This window comes from Trichosurus vulpecula, chromosome 6 (assembly GCF_011100635.1).
Source record: "Trichosurus vulpecula isolate mTriVul1 chromosome 6, mTriVul1.pri, whole genome shotgun sequence".
NCBI lineage: Eukaryota > Metazoa > Chordata > Mammalia > Diprotodontia > Phalangeridae > Trichosurus > Trichosurus vulpecula.
Window position 1 is genome coordinate 226,251,493 of NC_050578.1, and position 20,468 is coordinate 226,271,960.

The window sequence follows — 20,468 nt, forward strand, 5'->3', positions numbered from 1 at the left end:
GCTTGCAAAAGCTCTGTAACTCCCAACAATAGTTCATCAAAGAGTTTTCAAGGATGTTCCACTTCCAGTTGGTTTTCTGCTTTAAAATTGGCACACTCATTATCTCCCCTACTTATCCCTTTTTTAAAAGCCAGATAATCTTCATCTCTTTGGAATATATTTAGAATTCTTGCATTACTCTTCCCTAGCCAACAGGAACAAAGCTATGGAAAAGAAGAATGAGGTTCTCTTGAGGTTCTCTGTTCAACACTCAGTTTCTTTCAGTATGTATAGTCTCTAGTCCCATTTTAATCATTAAAACTTTTTAAGGAGCTTAAACACTTGCTATAAAACTGATACAACAAAATACTCAATTTTTTAAAAAAAATTTCCTGATACTCAAAATTATTTTACATTTTTCCAATTGATACAGTTGATAACAGATAACTGAAACAGCTAACTAGTTATCTCTTTTTAACATGCTAAGTAACCAGTCCTTTGTACTTATGCCCATAAAATACCAAGAGATCACTGAGATCCCCTTGATCAGTAAGAATTAATGGGTTAATTCTTCATTAATTTACTCTGGATAATTATCTAGGTTGTTATTTATAATATGCTGATATTATCTCTTCAAAATGGATATTTCCTTGATCTTCTGCCTTTCTTTCTAATAAGGTTATAGCCTGAAATGAATTATTTGATGTTCATAGAGGCTGACCTTCCCAACAGCTAGCAAAATTAAATTGGTTTTAATTAAGCTTGCTCAATCACAAGTTTTCACTGGCCCAAATAAGAAAATCTGCTATTGATATGAGTCATAATCAAATCTGAAGACATTCAGGAGGTGGCAACGATGGCTTGTAGATGGAGAAGAGGGGTCTTCGTTGTGTCATGTTGGCACAGCAGGGCTTATTCTTAACATTTGAACACACATTTCCTCCATTGGGAGGGAACCTACCTTTACATGTCTTCCCATCAAACTGAAGGGTGAATCCCACAGGGCAGCTACAGTGAACACCAGTAGATGTGTCCTTACATGTGCGGTCACAGCCTCCATTGTTTACAGCACATGTTTCTGATTAAAAAAAAGGAAATGAAAAAAACTGTTTGCTTTTCTGAGAAGCAATAATACAGCTAGAAAGAAAGGACTGCAGTGTCTCGATGTGCCTACATGACTAAAAGTCCAAGAAAGGCCTAAAGTACAATGGAGTCCATGTCATTGCCACCTGCTGTTGGGACTCCCAGGATCCAGTGCAGCCCACTGTAATGGGGGAAGTGTTGGAGGGGTGGAAGAAGGCAGCATATGCTAATGGTAAGAGTACTGGGCCCGGGGATGGAGCAGAATCTTGCCATCTACTCTGTTGCTGTTTACTTCTCTCCACCAAGAATACCTCCAGAGATCATGCTCTTGGGATGGAAGTGAATCTCTGCCCTGATTGCTTGGCTCAGTGTCTGGCACACAGTAGGCACTTAATAAATGTTTACTGGCTGGTTGACTGATGGGTCAGTGAATGAAAACTTGCCTCAGCCCACTCTAACTAGAAAGCCCCAGAGCATGCTTCCCATTCTCCATCCAGCCACTCATTCCAGAGGACATCCTGCGACCTGATCCCTGCATGGGTCACAGGCCCAATAGTTCAAGCATGTCTTGAATTTGAATCCTGTCTGTATTACTCACTTCCTACTGGGTGAGCTGCAGTAAGGCACAACCTCTCTGTGTTTCATTTTCCTGAACTGTAAAATGACTAGGTTGTACTAGAGGACCTCTGAGGTCACTTCTAGATAATGATCAGTGATCATTAGACCTACTGATCATAGACCTGCTTATCTATAATAAGTCACTTTACTTCTCAGGGCCTTAACTTACTCCTCTGTAAAATGGGGACAACCATCTTTGTGTGACCTACCTAATCGTGCTGTTGTAAGAAAAGGTCTTTGTGAACCTTATAATGCTACAGAAATGGAGTTACTTTCCTATAGGCCAGGAAGAGAGGTGCCCCAGTGCTGGACCAAGAACACTAGGCTGAAAGCCAAGAGAACTAGATTCTAGTCCATACTCTGCTACTGACTAAGCTGTGTGACCATGGACAAATTATTCCCCCTGCCTTCCCTCTATCATAACCAATAATCTATTATGGTAATCTATCATGAACAGTTATGAACTGTATAAAGTTCCGTTAGAAATTACAAATGCCAGGTCGCCACTGGCTGCTAAATATAAAATCAGCTGCTTTGCTGAAATAACCCTAAAAAGGCTTCGAGGGCTCATCCCAAATGCTCTATAGTCTGCTCTGGCTCTCCTTTTTGCCAGAAAAATATCAGTTGAGTGGTAAAGTTCTATTCCTGTAACTTCGGGGGCTGTTCTATATCTAATCCTCACTCTGCTCATTCCTAAACTTTCTACATAAGAGAGGCAGTAGACTGAAAAAATAATTAAATGAAGGGCAATCAAATGAATCCCAAACTCTCTGAGTTGTAAGAGGCTCAGAGGCCATCTAGTCCTAGGACCACAGACTTGGAGCTTTTAGGCCATAGACACCTAGAAGAGATGATCTCGGAGTGAGCTATTCCTTTTACACAAGAGAAAGGTGAGTCCCAGAGAGGAAAGGAGGCCTCCAGGCACAGAGGTGGTACGTGGAGGCACGAGGCTGTCTGATCCATTGCAGCCCATGCTGCCTGCTCAGCCACAACCAAAATGTGAAGCCCCTCTATAAGATCTCCAGCAATGACTTGGTCAGACAAGCTGCTGGTCACACTCTTCAACAGTTCAAACAGTTGGGAATTTAATCCCTAGACTGAAATACAGTCAGCTTTGCTGAAATTTCCTCCAGAGCCAAGCAGAAAAGGAATCCCTCTTCCACATGAAGTGTCTCAATAAGGAGCAATCTCTCTCAATATTCTCATTAAATACTAAATAAGGCATAATAATAGACCAGGTGTTCTATCTACCCATTTAACAGAAATTTATTAAGCAAGGACCTATGTCCAAGGTGCTACAAGGCATGCAAAGATGAATAAGTCAAGAGTTTCTGCCCTCAAGGAAGGTATGGTCTAGGAAGAAGACAAAGAATATACAAACAAAAAAACTGTAATTAAAGGCAATGTAAAGTCTGATACTCCCTAGTCTAACAGACGTGACCTATTATGTTGCTACTGTTAGACTGAGAAAAGGGCTATGAGGTCGACATGGAGGGCAGGGGCCTCTCTGCCCTACAATGTTGTAAGTGGTGAGAGGTTGTCCATCTTACCCATAAGTAGTCTCCGTTTTACTCTTCGGTCGACATCAGCTACTGATGAGGTGACGTTTTTCTCCATTAGCTCCAGGGTAGAATCCTCTTTCTCTATAAGAGAAACAAACAACAAACCCAGAAGAGTCAGGAGACTGTTCCTACCCCTAGGAGAGGTGCTTTTAACCATTTTTGTTTTGTCGACCTCTCTGGCAGTCTGGTGAAGTTTATGGACTCCTCAGAATGATGTTCATGAATTAAAATAAAACCTATAGGATTACAAAGAAAGCTAATTATTATTGAAATATATTTATAAAAAATCACAGACCCACTGAAATCTATACATAGATACTTTGGAGGTCCACTGACTCCAAGTTAAGAACTTTTGCCCTAGGGAAAACTATGCCATCGACTTTATCTAAAATCTTAAATATGCTTTTTAAAAATGAGCTATAGGAGCATGTTATTTCACCGGAGATGTGAAACAACACCTCCTGATTGTCAACTCAGGCTTATACCATTTTGAAGAAAAACAACACGTGAAAATAGCAATATATCCTTTGTTTAAAAAGGTATGAAAGATTTTTCAAAAGCACTTTTTACAAATTTAACATATTATATTCTGGAGTATCAGTAGCAAACATATTCCCTCTTCCAGGATGGGAAAAAAGTTCCGAGGTGTGAAAAAAAATCACTAAACAAGAACTAGGTACTACAATATATAGAGTTGGGGACCTGGAGTCAGGAAGACCCAAGTTCAAAACCTGCATTTGACCCTTATTAGCAACGTGACCATGGGCAAGTCACTAAACTCAATTTTTTTATCTATCAGATAGTGGCAGGAAAACCTGTAATACCTACCTCTCAGGGCTCTCTGAAGCACTTTGTACAGCTGAAGATGCTATACAAACATCAACTGTCATCATGCTTCTATTAATATAGTTAATGTCTAAATAACGTCACTGTGACTAGAGCCAAAAACCAAAGGGCGATCTTAATGGGAGAAGTGCAGGAAGGACTGTTGGTCGTACCACACCCACATCCAGACAGCCTTTGTCGTCAGCAGCATCGTTTTCTGATAGAACAGATGCCAGTCTGCATACTGACCCAGGCAGGATCTCCCATCTGTGTGCACCCTGTACTTTGGGTGGCAACTACACTCAGGTCCTTCATCTGTATCATCACATATGTGCTGACATCTGCCATTTCCATGATTACATGTCACTGAAAAGAAAACACATGAATCAGTAACACGCCAAAAAGCCAGCATGATGCCATGGCAAGAGACCTGGCCCTCAACCCTAGGGTTAATAATCTAATCTCTGGGCTTCAGTTGCCTTGATCTGTAAACTACCTTAACTGCTTCAAGGCTGACTGCTAGATCAAATGCCTTGAGATCCCTCTGACTTTAAGACTTATGGAATCTCCACAGTCAATGCAATGAAAGTCAAGGGACACCATCAAGGTCCTGTTACATGCAAGTTCAACAGCTTGTGACACGGGCCCAAAGGAGAGAGCAGAGGCTTCCACAAAGTGCTGTGGGGGGGCCTAACTCTGTGTGACCTGGTGAAAGAGTCCCTGCTGCACAGCCATTTGGGGTTCCCTGTGCCTGGGATTTGGGCAGCATGCCCACTGCCTAACACACAACATTTCCACAGCTGGGCCACGGCCCCACAAAAAAGCCTCCCCTAGTTCTACTTCCTAGCTCTCTCTCCTTTCTTCATAGACAATCAGTTCTGCGGGCAGCAATGCGCTGAAAAAACTGCCCAGAGTTTCTTGCCTTCGGGGTTACTGACAACCGCTGATTGCTGGCTTCACAGCTCAGCCGTCCTTAATGAGATAAGAGAGCATTTACTAATACCTGAGAAACATATGGATAAATCTCATTTGTGACTCAGCTCTTCCCTCTTCCCAACATAAACATGTAAACCAACCGGAAACGGTTGCCATTCAAAAGAAACAAATTACACTTAAAATTGTGGCAGGAAGGACACAAGAGCCTCGCTGTAACGGGACATGGTTCCAGAATGAAAGGGTTTCCCTTTATTTGTTTTCCTGCTCTAAGGGGAAGTTTCGACACAAGGACCTGCACTATTTTGTTTCTAGATAGCCCTTTGTGGCATTGGAGCATGCCTAGATTTTCTTTAGAAGCCCTTCCAGACCCGGTTTTTTACCAAGTGGCAAAGGAGACGGTTTATAAAAAAGGATTCAGTGATGTCTATGATTGTGGGGTTTCCAGAACTTTGATACTCTGCATCCTCAGACTGCTATCTAAGACTACCTTCTTGCACTGAACTGGTAAATGGGGAGAGTTCAGGCATCTTCTGTGCCTGCCTAAGCTACGGTAATGAGGCCAGCCAACAAAAATAAAACTATAATGACTGATTATCATCTCAGCCAGCTCATTGGTATAAAGAGGGAAGTGGTCTTGTCCCTCTGAAGTAAAGCACAGTATTTAGATTAAAGCATGCACATTTTTTATTTGCTGTGTACCTACTCTGTGGGCTTCATTAAAATAGAATTCTCACACATGGTTCTGACTTAGTTCTATTCAAGGGAATCTATTGTATCATTAAGTTTTCAGCTTTTTTAGAAGAGGACATTGACCAATTTTCAGTATCACTTTATGTTCTTGGGAATGAAAACAGAAATACTTAATTGGCTCATATTTCTCTAAGTTTTTTTTTAATTGTCGATCCTCTTTTTCTTTTAAAAGAAAATTCTATGCTCCCTGTGAGGGAGCAGAGTGAGGTATACAGGAGGAAATCTAGGTGATATAAAAACAAAAAAGTATCAATAAAAATGTATTTTTTAAAAATCATCAAAACCTGCTTCTTCCAAACAGTACAGAATGCTCTAAGCCAATTGCTTTATTTTGATTTGGTCTGAAGGGAAGAATGATCAAGGGAGACTCTGTGAGAGGCTGGTATTCATGTCAAAGTAACGTATCACTTGCACACACAACACATATAATTAAAACAACATTAACCTTTCTAGCCCTCTCCCACCAGCAGCTATTTTAAATTCCCTCTGTTTCTATTCCAATGCCCAAACTCTTTAGGTCTTCAATTTCTTCTAGCCCCGTGGAGCCCCTGGAATCTTTCATTCTCTCTGAAGAACTCTTCAGCTACCCAAGTTAAATCGTTGCTACTGTTACAGAACTTTTCTCCTAAACTAATACCTAAAAGAAAGGAGGGGGAAATTGCATTTAAAAACTGCACATTTAAAATCTGAGCCTGTCAGCTGGGCTTTACAGTGCTGTAGATGAGAAGGATCAATATAACTCTGCCTGCCTGCAATTCCTCCTTAATTTGAAAACTACAGAATACAAATTTACATATCTAGCAAGTTAATGGGTTTTAGCAGTTACCCGGCATGTTTGTCCTTCTTGGTGGGCAGCTCAATTTTTAATTATTGTTATTGTTAATGAAAATAAAACTTCATTCTTCAAATATTCATGATTTCATTGCTATCAGCTCCACCAATAGATGCCAACCCCTCTAAGCCTTCATAGATGGTTTCCAGAGTGCCAGGGCCAAAACTTTTATAATCCCATGGCCATTTTATAACTATGTGGCTCATAACCTGGTTATGAGCCTCTTAGAACTTAGCTAAGTTCCTGTTTGTTATTTAGTTGTTTTAGTTGTATCTGACTCTTTTGGGGTTTTCTTGGCAAAGATACTGAAGTGGTTTGCCATTTCCTTCTCCAGCTCATTTTACAGGTGAGGAAACTGAGGCACACAGGGTTAAGTGACTTCCCCAGGGTCACACAGCTAGGAAGTGTCTGAGGCTGGATTTGAGCTCAGGTCTTCCTGACTCCAGGCCCAGCGCTCTATCCACTGAATGCATATCCACCACAGGCATGCAGTCTGTCACTACGCCCATACTCAAAAGCTTTCCAAGTTGGTAACACCAGCCAGAGCCTAAGGTCTGCTGAAATAATCCTCAAGAAGCCATGCTCAGAAAGCTAACATTAACAGTAGCTGGTAATAAAAACTCATCTCTGTGTAAGGCTAACCAAGGCAGGCCAGCTACATCTCCATGAGCACTGGAGAGACGCACAACCCACGCCAAGCCCAGGTTTTCTATCTCACGTCCAACGCTCCTTCTCCACACTAGCAGTCTTAAATAAAGATTGACATACAATCCTATAGTACTTTTACAGACTCACAAAGCATTTTTCTCACAACAATAGTGTGAGGAAGGTAGTGTAGATATTATCCTCCTCATCTTACGTACAAGGAAATGGAATCTCAAAGGAGGTTAGACCCCTTGTCCATGACTATTACATTAGCACTAGAGCCAGGGCTCAAAGCCCTGCCTTCTGATGTGGCTTCCAGTGATCAGATCACAAGCTCCCTGTGTATTAGGCATCAGGACTTCCCAGCTTTAACATTTAGCCTAGCACTGACAACAACTATGAGGAAAAACATCATCATCTCTCAGATGAGAAATAAATCTGCCTTCTGCCTGTCTCCAAGTGTAGCCTATTCTCTATTCACAACTCTCCCCCTACAAATCTGTACATAGTTTTCAATCATCTACTCTTGCTGAAGTTCCTATTAGAAGGATTGTAGAACCCTTTCTAAAATTTAAAAAAAAAGGTGAATAACATAAATGAGTTTTTTTTACATCAGCTGGAGTTTTACTGCCACAATTACTTTTCAAAGAGCTCTGTAAAGTGATAAATAAATCTGTACTTCCATGCATTTAGAGCATGTGGGTTCTCAAAAGCTATACCAACAGAACATTTCAAACTCTGGCTGGTCCTACGAAACCCGAAAGGCTCAGCAAAGGACAAGAGAACCAGCCTGGCTAAATTCTGACAGATTTATCACTAGAAGGCTGGGCCATCAAGAGATTGTTTCTTGTCTCAGGAACTCGTGAATCCATCTACTAAGGCAAAATTACAAATCTTTTGAATGTTGAAGTATTTATTACCCGCACACAAATCCTGCTTGCTTTTTCTTCTCCAAACATCTTTTCATTTGCTTCCTCTTGGTCCTAAGTCTTAAGTTTCCAATACAGCTCCCAAGTATCAGTTTACTTCCCATTGTGATAGATAACTTTTCTATGGTAGCTAAACAACAGGTTGAGACCTTTATCTTATGCACTAACTTCCAAACTCCTGACTTTTCTCAACGTCATTAACATTCACGATACCTGTACCATAAAGGAGGTATGTGGCTAACTGAGCAAGTGATTGGTGAAAGCAGCAGAATACTGCTTATTAGGCTTCCAGAAGACAAGAGCAGGCCCAGCTCCATACTTACGGATGCAATCCCTTTGGTTTTTGGCCAGTTCAAAGCCAGACCTGCATTCACAGGCTACTCCTCCCTCCAGGGTCTCCTTGCAGAAGTGGCCACAGCCGTGATCCTTATTCAGGCAGCCTAAGCCCTCTGCAAAACAGGGTTGACACATGGATACAACTGATCTTTGGTCAGGCTGCCCAGAGACACAGTTTGCCCTTGAGATACCCACCCCCTCTGTAAGCTCATGTGTTATAAGACTCCACAGATTTGACCAACAGATATTAAATGCCCAGGATACCTCAGGAACTGTGCTAGGTTCTGAGAAGACAGAGAGGAATGACCTAAAGTGCCTGTCGTCATGGACCTTGGATCAGTAAGAGAGGATACAACACACACAGGTAAGAGTGATAGAAGGAAGAATGCAAGAAGGGCAAAGGAGAGATTTAGACAAGATCCTCTAAGAAAATGCACCACGGGAGCAGTCCCTTTAAGCTGGGTGTTTCTTGGAGGAGGTATACATAGCACTTGGACTGGGCTCTGAAGGAAGAGTATATTTTCAACAGGGGAGAATGTGAAAGGGCAGATATTCCAGCAAGTGGAATGGCTCGTATGAAAGTGGGAGACAGGACAGGGCAGGTCAAGATGTCTGAACTGCTAGACTGAAAAATATATAAGGTAGAGCAGCATGAAATGAATCTAGAAAAATAGGCTGGAGGCAGGTTGAGGAGGACCTTAAATACCAGGCTGAAGAGGTTTATTCTGAAAGTGATAAGCAGTCACTGAAGCTGACACTAGTGAAGGTTTTTGAGGAGAAGAATATTATAGTTAGACTTGGCTATGAATAAAATTATTTTGGCAGCTGTCTGAAGGATATATCGGAGACTGGAAATAGGGTGACCAGTTTGGAGGCCAATAATTCAGGCTAGGGATGATGAAGGCCTGAACTAGGGGCATAGCAGAGTGAGTGAAGAAGAGGAAAATGATGTGAGAGACATTATGGAAATTCAATCAGTAAAATTTGGCAGCTGATGATATAGGTAGTAGAGTGAAAAATAATTTTAAAAAATATGAGCCTGGATGACTGAGAAAATAGTTGTGACATCAATAGAAGACAATATATTCAAACGAGTCTCTCATACTCCAGTCACTCATCGGGGACATTTCTAATACCACTTTTTAATACCTCTTCTACCACCCAATTAATCACAAATCAACTCACTTAAAACGCCAGTAGGAATCGCATGAAATGACTGCACAAGAACAAAATGTGATCCATTAATATGCCACATATACTCTAAAACTTGGCATTAGAACCCCACACCTCTTTTTCCCTCCCAATATCCTGATTCCAGTCTCTGGTGATTTTCTCTACCAGCATTCAAATCAATTAGACAAACATTGATTAAAAATCTACGTCAGCCCCTGTACTATGCCCTGGAACTAAAAAGATAAAAAGGCAGCAATGCCTGCCTGCTTCTGAGCTTACCACTGTATACATCACTGACCGTGAGTGAACCAACAAGAGGCTCCTGATATTATGAGTGTCACAGTTTTACACATGATTATAAAAATACCCATTACTGCAGGGATCAAAAATCTCCACTATAAAAAATTCAAAACTATTTATTTTGTACTATTTCCCTTTCCCTTCACTTAATATTCCATAATAAAATCTAGACTTCTGCTCCCCAAATCTCATAAACCACCTCTACATGTAACAAGATGACAGAAATTTAGTGCAAATAAAATGTACAGTGTAAAGGTAATATTTCCCATAGCCCTTTATGCCTCTCCTAAAACTGTCTTGTTTGTATCTGCCAGCTACGAGCCAACATCACACCCTTGCCCTCCCTCAGTCTGCTGGGTGCTGGTCTTAATTCAGCTCACCTCTGCCAACAGCTGCTGCCAATTAAGAAGGAAGGAAATTTGCCCTGGATTAGTGTAAAGCTCTCTTATTGCTCGGGCTAATGGAGTTTCTTTGAGCGGCATTTTCAGCCACTTGGCAAACCCTTTTGATTGCTTGCCCATGCAAAAATGATCTATCCAAGTTGTTGGTGACTGCTGCTTTAGCAACTTATTCCTTTTGATTACCATGCTCATAAGACAGGTTAACCATTTATTTATTTGTATTTATAGAAACCAAGGCCACGAATGGGTAAACTGAACATGTCAGCAACGGCATTTATGGTGAGAGTAGTTAAGAATGCTTGCGGAATTGAATAATAATGATAATTCTCAGCAACACAGTTAATGTATATTTAACTTACCTGTCATTTGAGATTAAGCTGTGAGTGATATTTAGGTTGTCAATCAACAATGGAAAGTGGGGGGTGGGGGTGGTTAGAACATCCACTAGTAAATTTCTTCTTATTTACAGAGGTCCCAGTATGGAATTGACAAATCATAGATAAAAACCAGATCAAACTGTGACATGTGAAATAGGCAAGTGTAAGCATACAAAGTAAAAGAAGAGATTGTATAGAGAGGACCAGAGGCAGGGAGGACTTTAGAACTCTCAGTCCCACCTGGAGGTCTTCTTTCTTCATCTCTAAGGATGGTGGTGGTAGGCAGACCAAAGGGGCCGTACCTTAGTAGCTCTGGGGTGCTGGACTTTGGAGAGAAAGTAAAGAAGGACCTCAAGTAACAACTAGTCTGGGGTTCAGCTATGAAGGTCAGCCCCCTTTCTGCCTGGAATTATTCTCTGTAGAGACTCAGAAGCATCAAAAGTGATTTTACTCCACAAAAAGTCAGTCTGACCACTAAGAGATAGCATAACATGTTAGGGGGTTGCAGCTTGCTATATGAGAAAAGGGAGCTGGGTAGAGGTAGAGGTCAAGGTAGAGTTGAGTATGAATCCCAACTCTGACAGCACTTCCAGGTGTGTGACAATGGGCAAGTTACTGAGCCTCTAAGGGCTTCGGTTTTCTTCGTGTGCAAAACAGTGAGTGTAGTGGCCTCTACTTTACAGGGCTCTTTTTAGTTGTGGGTAAGGGTATGTATGTATAGTGCTTTGTCAACCTTATAATGCTGTAGGTTGGTTATTATGATGATGGCAAATGTTTTCAGAGTGGCCAAAACAACTGGGTGCAATGGCCTGCAACCTAGAATTATCTTATAGAGTATTTATTCCAACACTCTCATTTTACAAAGAAAACCAAGGAACAAAGAGAAGTCACTTGCCCAGTGTCACCTGCTAATTTGCTTTATGACCATAAAAGTCCCTCTCTGAGCCTCAGCTTCCTCATCTGTCTGTAGGACCCACCTCATAGGGGTATTATAAGGCTCAAATAAGGTAATGTAAAGAGCTTTAAAAGCCTTAAAGTGTTATATAGATGTCATCTATTGTTAGTCTCACTATAATAGAGCTGAGACCAGAAAACATATTTCCTGACTCCCCTTATGCCATATCTCAACTTGGGAGATAATGTCTATTTTGACAGCCAAAGCACCTATGAATAGGGATGAAGACAGGCTACAGGTTATATATCCTTTTCAGATGTAATCTCTATAGCCTCCCCATCATATGAAATAGGGAGCCAATTTTCCAGGGAACTGACATTTCTAAGTGTCAAAAAAAATTAAATGTCAATAGACTGGAACCTTCTTAAGCAACTAAATTGTTGCCTCTAAACCAAGCAATATTAAATAAAAGTCAAAATCTGTGTCCAAAACGTGATCATTACATTTGACAGTTACTTTTTATAACATATTTGCAAATAAAAATATTTTTAAATTCATTAAAAGATACTAATTATTGCTTTCCTTTAGATATTATTATTTTAACTGTCAGTTGTGAGTTTTAGAACTTAAATATCAATTTTAAGAATTTAACATATAAGCCAATTTTTTTTAAAACCCTTAAGTTGGCACTTTTACCTATTGTTCTATTTAAGAACTTAAAAAGAAAATATGGAAGGAGTTCTTAGTTACAAACCACTATAATCTGTTGACTTATGTTGACACGAATTTGCCAAGCAATCAGCCTGCAAGGCAATAACAAATCACAATGAGAGTTTCCAGGCCACAACTCAGATTCTTGAATTTATACTGCAATCTCAGAAAGAAAGGAAAAAAGATTTTCATTTTAAGTGTGCTTCAGAGGATTCAAGAATGTCTGAAATACATAATTTTGGAAACTTGGAGAAAAGATTCACATTCACTCTCCCACTTGTTTTGAGGAGGCTGTGGCTGTGGTCGATTTTCACTGGCCATTTCAGTTTGGGGATAAAGGAGTGTTATCAACGTGGAAGTCTTCAGTCACTTTATTTGAAGCAATAGTTGCAATCGGTTTATCTAAAATGGCTGGATGAAAAACATATAGTTACCTAAGGGTGAAATTACACTACATGCTGCCAGGTACTTGGTTGGGAATAATTAATCAATGACTTTCCACGTTACAGCCTAGACATCCAAGTGTCAGACTACAGTGTTCTTCCTTCTGGTAAGAGAGCTTTAAACAACAAAAGAATGGACGCTCTGCTTCTCAGATTATTCTGCTCTACTGGTTTCTTGATTCCTTTCCCACAGTGAGAATTCTACATAAGTCTCATGAGACAAAGATGCCCCAAATCCTACAGAACATACAAAAGAGTCCAAAGGACCCAACTTGAAAGCCAACATCTACTATTCCGCTGTCAATCAAGAACCAGTGCATTGCACAAATTCAGAAATTATCCTGACTACCTCCAGTGTTTGTGACTTCTCCTGTATTAAACATAGCGGTGCGATTTGCCCTCTAAGAGTGCTTACAAAGCATGAAAATGAACTGCCTGATTTCCACTCCATCTTCTCTGTGTATGCTCGGCTACTGCAGAAAAAATTGTTCCAACTGGTACTTTAGAAGTGCATACATCATGAATGCACCACTCTGGACATGGGAAATTCTCATACCTTTCTTAGACAGTTAAGAATGTATCTTCCAAGGGGAAAATCAACTAGTTAGTGGAGGGGGGAAAAGTGCTATTCATTGAAAACTAATAGGTAGCACACAGTTAAAGGGTATTGCAATATCTAACATACAGGACCATGATATTTGGTAGTTTTCCTTAAAAATGAACTGATGACAGCAGCTTACATTTATATGCTGCTTTATATTTACACACCACGTTATACATTTTCTTAATTTAATAATGATGAAGCAAGTGGAGAAAACAACCTTCATAATGTAACCCTTGGATGTATAAAAATTTTCCCTTTGTACTAGTATTTTGAAATATGTCTGTGTTTTTGAAGTCCTGCCTTGAAGCAGAAGAGTAGCCTGATCCTGATCCACTCATTAGTAACCATGTTTGAAAGGTTTAGGACATGGGTGGGGAACCTGCGGCCTCGAGGCCACATGTGGCCCTCTAGGTCCTCAAGTGCAGTCCTTTGATTGAATCCAAACTACCTAGAGGGCCACATATGGTCTCGAGGCCGCAGGTTTCCCATCCTGGTTTAGTGTTTCAAGCACAACACTATTCCTAATCTCCTAATATTGGAACTTTTAATTTTTGAAAATCTGAATCACAGGCCAGTCCAGCTTCCTCATTTGCAAAGGAAGAACTTAAGGCTCAGAAGTGAGATGACAAAGCCAGGACAAATAAAAGACATTTCTACAACACTTTACAGCTTGCAAAACACTTTGATCAAGAGCTAGGTGGTAAAACATAATTCCCACATTACAGAGGAAATCAAAGAGGAGAAATGGCCCACTGACCCTCTCTCTCTCCCTCGGCCACACTGTGACCTTCACATTCTTTTTATCTGGTAGGTTTCCAGTTGTCTGCATAGTAGGCACCTAATAAACACTTGTTGACTGTGACAAGAGCCCTAATAACACACACACAAAAAGTTCCTTCCATACCTTCTGCATGGTGAATGCACGTATGCTGGTTGTCACTCAGGAAAAACCCCTCCTGACACTGGCACTCGTAGCTCCCCATGGTGTTGACACATGTGTGCTGGCAGCCACCGTTGTTGAACAGGCACTCGTCCACATCTGGAAGAGGAAGGACTGAGTTTCTACCAGCTTTGTCTTGCCATTTCCCCAAAAATCTCTGGCCCGGCCCAGACAGGTTAGGTCAAACCAGAAAAGGATTAAACTCCTGCTCAGGATCTCATTACAGGAACTATTAATCCACTATACAATCCTGTAATAAGAGCTCAAGCAAACATAGATACAGATCTACAAATACACGAGAAATTATCTTGACAGTTAGAAAACAAACCACTGCTACCCATGCACAACTAATATGTACTGCCCAAAGTCATGTCTGAAGATTTAACCAACTTTTACATTGATTGGAATGAAAACAGAGAATGATGATTCAAATGGACTTACCTTTTTCAGTCTATTTTTTGTTTTGCTATCACTAGCCTCTCTAGGCATATCTATTACAAGAAAATTCACATTTACATATCTGTTATATAGGATTCAAACTTGAAATCTTACACTCATCTGTTCTCCTATACCACCAGGCAGATACTAGACTAAACAGATGGGACCTGTGCCATATCCTAAAGGCTAAGAAACCTGGCCTACTTTAAACCAAAAACTGAAACAAATTCCAGGGGACGAGCCTTCCTTAGAACACGCCTTGCCCTGGCATTCCAATCTGTAGACCTAGAATTAGCAAGAATAGTTTTTATTCTGAATTCAAAATATCTGATTCATTTCACATGCAAATTATATTTTTGGAGTTTGATACTGAAAAGATATTCTCTGTATATGGTTGTCATTTATTTCAGGAAAGAGGTTGATGAAAATATAATTGGGAGTAGGATAGATAGGTACCAGAAAAAGTGAGTTTGTATGAATATGTATTACACACGCGCGCGCGCGCACACACACACACACACACACACACTTAAATTAGATACCTGGATTACGGCTGGCAGAAATCACCAGCATTTCTTGGCACACCCTGAATGTTGCACAAGTCCCAAGCTGTGTTTGAATCCTAGCCCAACAAGGGTTTAACCCTAGGAAAGGTGTTTTAGTACCTATAGACCTCAACACAATGTGAAACACAATCTATAGAGCTCAAGAATCCTAGCTACTACAGGAAAGTCCCCAGCTCCGAGTTCTGGAATCCTTTAAGATTTCATTCTTTCTTAGATGTGATTAATGGAAAAAGTGAAAATGTTGAAGTTCTTCTAGTCCTTCCACTTTATTTCAAATGCTGCTTCTTTAAGTATCTTTAAACACGTTACAGGCTTACTCATTATTCACCCCTTACATACCTGTGAAGTAGAGACAAGTTAGATTTATTACTTCTAAATAGAGAAACTGAGAACGTAGGATGAAAATTCTCTCTCTCTCTCTCTCCCTCTCTCTCTCTCTCTCTCTCTCTCTCTCTCTGTCTCTCTGTTAAAAATGGAACCAAAAGAAAAGAACCAAGGGCTCATGATTAACCTGCCAATAAACACTTATTAACCAACACCACCAAATATCTAGCCTTAGTTGTTTTTTTTTAATTATGAGGCCCTGCTCATTCATTCATCCATTCAATTATTTATCTTTTCCAATAGGTATTGAGGTTCTATCACATACAAAGCCTTACTTTAGACACTGTAATGAGGACAAAGGTTAAGGTGGTATGGTAAGGTAGATGAAGTGCTGGATCTGGAGTCAGAGCTCCTGTATTCAAAGACCAGTTCTCTCCTGATACTACCTGTGAAAACTTGGGCAAATAACAACCTCTCTGTGCCTCAGTTTCCTCATCCATAAGCCAGGAGGAATTGAAGTAAATAATTTCTAAGCTTCTTTCCAGCTCTAATCTATGATCCTATGAAACACACATAGTCCTTTCCCTCAAATAGCTTGTAGTCTAATAAGGAAGATGAGACATGTATACACATCACTGCAATGTAAAATGTGGTATCATAAAAGAAATATGAAGTGCCATGGGAGTTCAGAGGAGGGAGATATTGCATGCATGAGCATATGTATGCATGTGTGTACATGGGGTGGGGGAGGGAAACAGGGAAAACTGAGCAAGGGGGAAGAGGTGACATTTGAGCTAAGATGGAAAAGATTTCTACAGGCAAAGTTAGGGGTACAAGATGTTCCAGGGAGGGAGTGCTGTGAGCAAGGGCGAGGAGATATGTTGAGGGCAGGTGAGGATCATTAGTTTGACTGTTGCATAGAGTACATAAAGGAGAGTACTAGGGCACAGAGCATGGAAGGCCTCAAATATTCTTTGAGTTTAGACTCCAATCCACAAGCAGTGATCTCCACAGCTCAAACTTTCAGTGGATAGACATGACCACAGCTATGCTTTAGAAAGATCACTCTGGAAACACAGAGTCCAAGTGGAAGGGTAGCTGTTGTTTTTGTTTGTTCTTCATTCCCAAAGAGAACCGTGACATGAGGGAGGTGACACCATAACTTGCAAGTGAATTGGATTTAAGTGATGCAAGGCTGTGTAGAGTCACCAGCCTTACTTTCTCCTTCACAGTCATCTGGGTCCAGTGGCAAGGCATAGATCAGGCCCACTGCAGATGGCCCCCAGAAGGGTCGCAGGACTGAAGGCAATGGAGACCAGCTGAAAGGACCTGCAGTAACTTAGGTGAGAGGTAATAAAAGCCTGAGCTAAGGTAGTGGGCCTGACGGGATTGATACAAGATATTTAAGAGGCCACATAAAAATGTCATCTATTTGATATAGATATAGTATACATCACATATATATATATATGATAGGCAAAGTATGCTATACATACATACACACACACACACACACACATGATAGGCAAAGTAGAGGGAAGATTCAATGATAATGGAATGCTGCCTTTAATGGAACAAAGAAGTGAAGAGAAAGAACAGGTTTGAGGGAGGAAATGATGAGTTTGTTTGAGATATGTTGAGTTGGAGGTGCTGGTGGAATATCAAGGTAGAAATAGTTAGCAGAGCTGGCTGGAAATAAAGATTTGGGATTATTGACCTTTGCCCTTCAGAGTTCTAACTCTTCTCTCTTACACTTTAGGCCACCTCTTAACACTTGAGCTATTAATTCATCAACACAATTCAACAAATATTTATCAAATGCCTATTATATGCAAAGTATAGTCTGTCATGTATACAGAGTACATTTGATCTACTGTCAAGGCAAAAATATAAATCTCATTTGCTGCTGAATCAAAGAGGAACAAAGTATTCTTCCTGAAAATGAAAAGAACTACTGTAAATTTAACTGACAAATTAAATCAGGCCCATGTAAGATTTCAATTACACAGGTTTTAAATATACATGCAGGCAACAAAATTTATTTTTGTCCTTTGGTTTTCTTTCCTCATCAAGTCCATCAGTGTCTATGTAATTCCTTACCTTGGCATCAACAGCCCTGAAGTGGACCATTCTAACTGGACCACAGACCCAGAAGGAGTAGCCAGGAACTTCTCTACTAGACTGGACCAAGAAGCGCTACAGAGGCAGCACCACGCACATAGTTAAAAGAGCATGTGGAGAGAGAAAACCTGGTTGTAAGCCTCAGCTACACTGTCCACTAGCTGTGTAACTGTTGGCAAGTCAATTTATTTCTCCTGATTTTCTTATATGTAATGGAGATAATAATACTTGCCCTGCTATAATAGCAATTTAGATTTGAACATCTTTCCCCCCATTAATAGGCCATGTAACCTGCTCATGTCACAGGAAGCCTAAGTTACATGTGGTGGGAAGTGCTTCCTGGCAGGAAAAGGAAATTATGTCATAGGAAATGGAGAGGGAGAGGGAGGGAGAGGGAGAGAGAGAGGGAGAGAAGGAGAGAGGGAGGGAGAGAAAGAGAGGGGGGGGGGGAGAGAGAGAGAGAGATATGTTATGGCTGCTAATGGCCACCCTTGTGATTGTTAGAACTGAACAGGCTGACTTAGCTGTACTGTGAGTTTGTTTTGGGGGAGATCCCAGCAGGGGGTTGGAGAGGTTTTGGGATGCGGAGGCTCCAGGTTGTTACATTGTGTATTGAATGTTCCTTGCTGTTATGATGAAGTGGACTGACTGGATAAATGGTTTGTGGGATATGGTTCTCTGGTGTCTGAATAAATGGTTTACTTCTTCTCCCTTCTATATGGAGAGCCTCATATACTTTGCGATACAGAACCACATAGGCATTTTGACAATTATCATCTACCTTGTTATTACTGCCTTACTGTTTCACCTGCCTGCCTATTTCATAGGGCTATTTAATGAAAGTGCTTTGTATTATTAGGACAACAGTTACAGGGAGTTGTGTTAGAATAAAGGCCAAATAAAGGAGCTAGGAACAAAGCTGCTGAATGAAGACTTGTACTTCACTTCCCCATTCAAACGTCTTCCTTTTAGACACAAATTTCAACCCAGTTAACCAGCAAAAATAATTTCTCCCAATATCTCTAGGCAGTGAGATAATTCCCTGTTTACTGGGAAACAAACATAGCGCATCCTAATAACTTGCCCATGATTCTGTGATATAACTCATATCCCTGGGATTTGCAGTTTCTCACCCTGCCACAGACTCTACGATGTAAATCACATGAACAGCATGATCAATAGCATGATAATAAATAACATGGTCGATGTTGGAAGTTAGAGGTCTGTGCCACAAGGCCTCCTCCTGACATTCATCTGCACATCACACACAGACCTTCGGCTACGAATGGAATTCGGTTGGCAAGACCACAGAGAGCTGCCAGTGCCTGCTGTAGGACAGAGAAGGGCAAAGTCAGCAACCGCCTGACACCAAGTCATTCTGAAGCATCTGCACGGTTCCACTCGCAGCCAAACAGCCTGTTTTCAGTAGTTCCGGAGAGGTCTTATCTTAAGAAACCAATCCATAAACAACATCGTTCAGTATCCCCAGCTTCACAGAGTTAAAACTCAAGCAGATGTTTATGTTCTGTGCATCCTTGAGGAAAAAGAATAACGGAAGTGTTCTGTCTCATAAAAAAATAAAACCTTCCTGGCTGGAACCCAAGGACTTTGGTCCTTCAGAAGAGGTTTGCCTGATTCCAGAGGCTTGAGAGAATCCCAAAATGGCATTAACTGGGTATCAGCAATGACACTTCTAATATAATACTCAGATCTATCCATGACTCTTGTAAGAGATCAAAAACTAATATCCGGTCTTAGAGTAATACTGGTATACTTTAAGATCAATCAGTAATAATGATGATATTATCTCACAAGTCTGTTAGGAAGAGTAATACCACAAATTATTAAAAATTATTAAAAACTAAGACTCTCCATTTGGACAAAAAACAAAGGACTGATTTTGAAGACGCCCTGTCTTATGCCTATTGCTCAAACCCAACCGGAGCACGAGACCGGGACAAAGGATGGGGTTAAGGAAATTAATGCTTGCAATTGTTTTGTACTATACTACTTACCAAGACAATTATGCCCATCATGTGCCAACATGAAGCCAACGTAACAAGTGCAGTGATAATTGCCTGGAACGTTAAAACATTCATGTACACAGCCTCCATTGAATTCATCATCGCATTCATCAATGTCTGAGGAATAAAGTAAAAGTCTATAAGATGACTGCTGTATCTTTGATAAAGACAAGTTATGACATGAAACTGCGTACAGTAAGCATTCTCCAGAATCATCTTACAAACTGGCTATTCCAATACTTCATTTGTCGAACTTTTCTGTAAAGTGATTAGATCAACAGAGGTTCTTTTCTACTTTTAAGGTTTTGCCGATACCTTGTGTTTTTATATCATAGATACTTCCAAAAGTATCTCTGTCCTTACCACTCCCACCCCCAACCACACACACACACACACACACACACACACACACACACACACACAGCGAGTCTTTGCAAAACTACTGAAAGTGGCTGCATGTGACAACATACAAAACATTCTATTCCTGCAGCCCCTCACTGCCTAAGGAAAGGAGAAGGTGTGTTTCTCCTTCTCTCCCTAGGGCCACAATCGATCATTACATAGTGTTCAGCTTCATTTTATTTTAGTTCCATTTACATTATTATAGTCATTCTTTATATTGCTTCCCTGGCTTGGCTTATTTCACTCTGTGTCAA

General features: G+C 40.6%; 1 protein-coding gene across 3 annotated transcripts in view; it reads right to left on the reverse strand.

The window, feature by feature from the left end:
• The window catches only part of SCUBE2 (signal peptide, CUB domain and EGF like domain containing 2), a 79,780-nt gene that overhangs the window by 50,874 nt on the left and 8,438 nt on the right, over positions 1-20,468 (reverse strand). For 2 of the 3 annotated variants that reach the window (XM_036764342.1, XM_036764343.1), the window contains exons 3-8: positions 19,804-19,929; positions 14,304-14,438; positions 8,483-8,608; positions 4,317-4,433; positions 3,231-3,323; positions 941-1,057 (exon numbers count right to left, since the gene is read on the reverse strand). In XM_036764342.1, coding sequence (XP_036620237.1) covers positions 941-1,057; positions 3,231-3,323; positions 4,317-4,433; positions 8,483-8,608; positions 14,304-14,438; positions 19,804-19,929 — 714 coding nt within the window. The remainder of the gene's footprint in view (positions 1-940; positions 1,058-3,230; positions 3,324-4,316; positions 4,434-8,482; positions 8,609-14,303; positions 14,439-19,803; positions 19,930-20,468) is intronic. The other variant, XM_036764344.1, reaches the window with a different exon arrangement.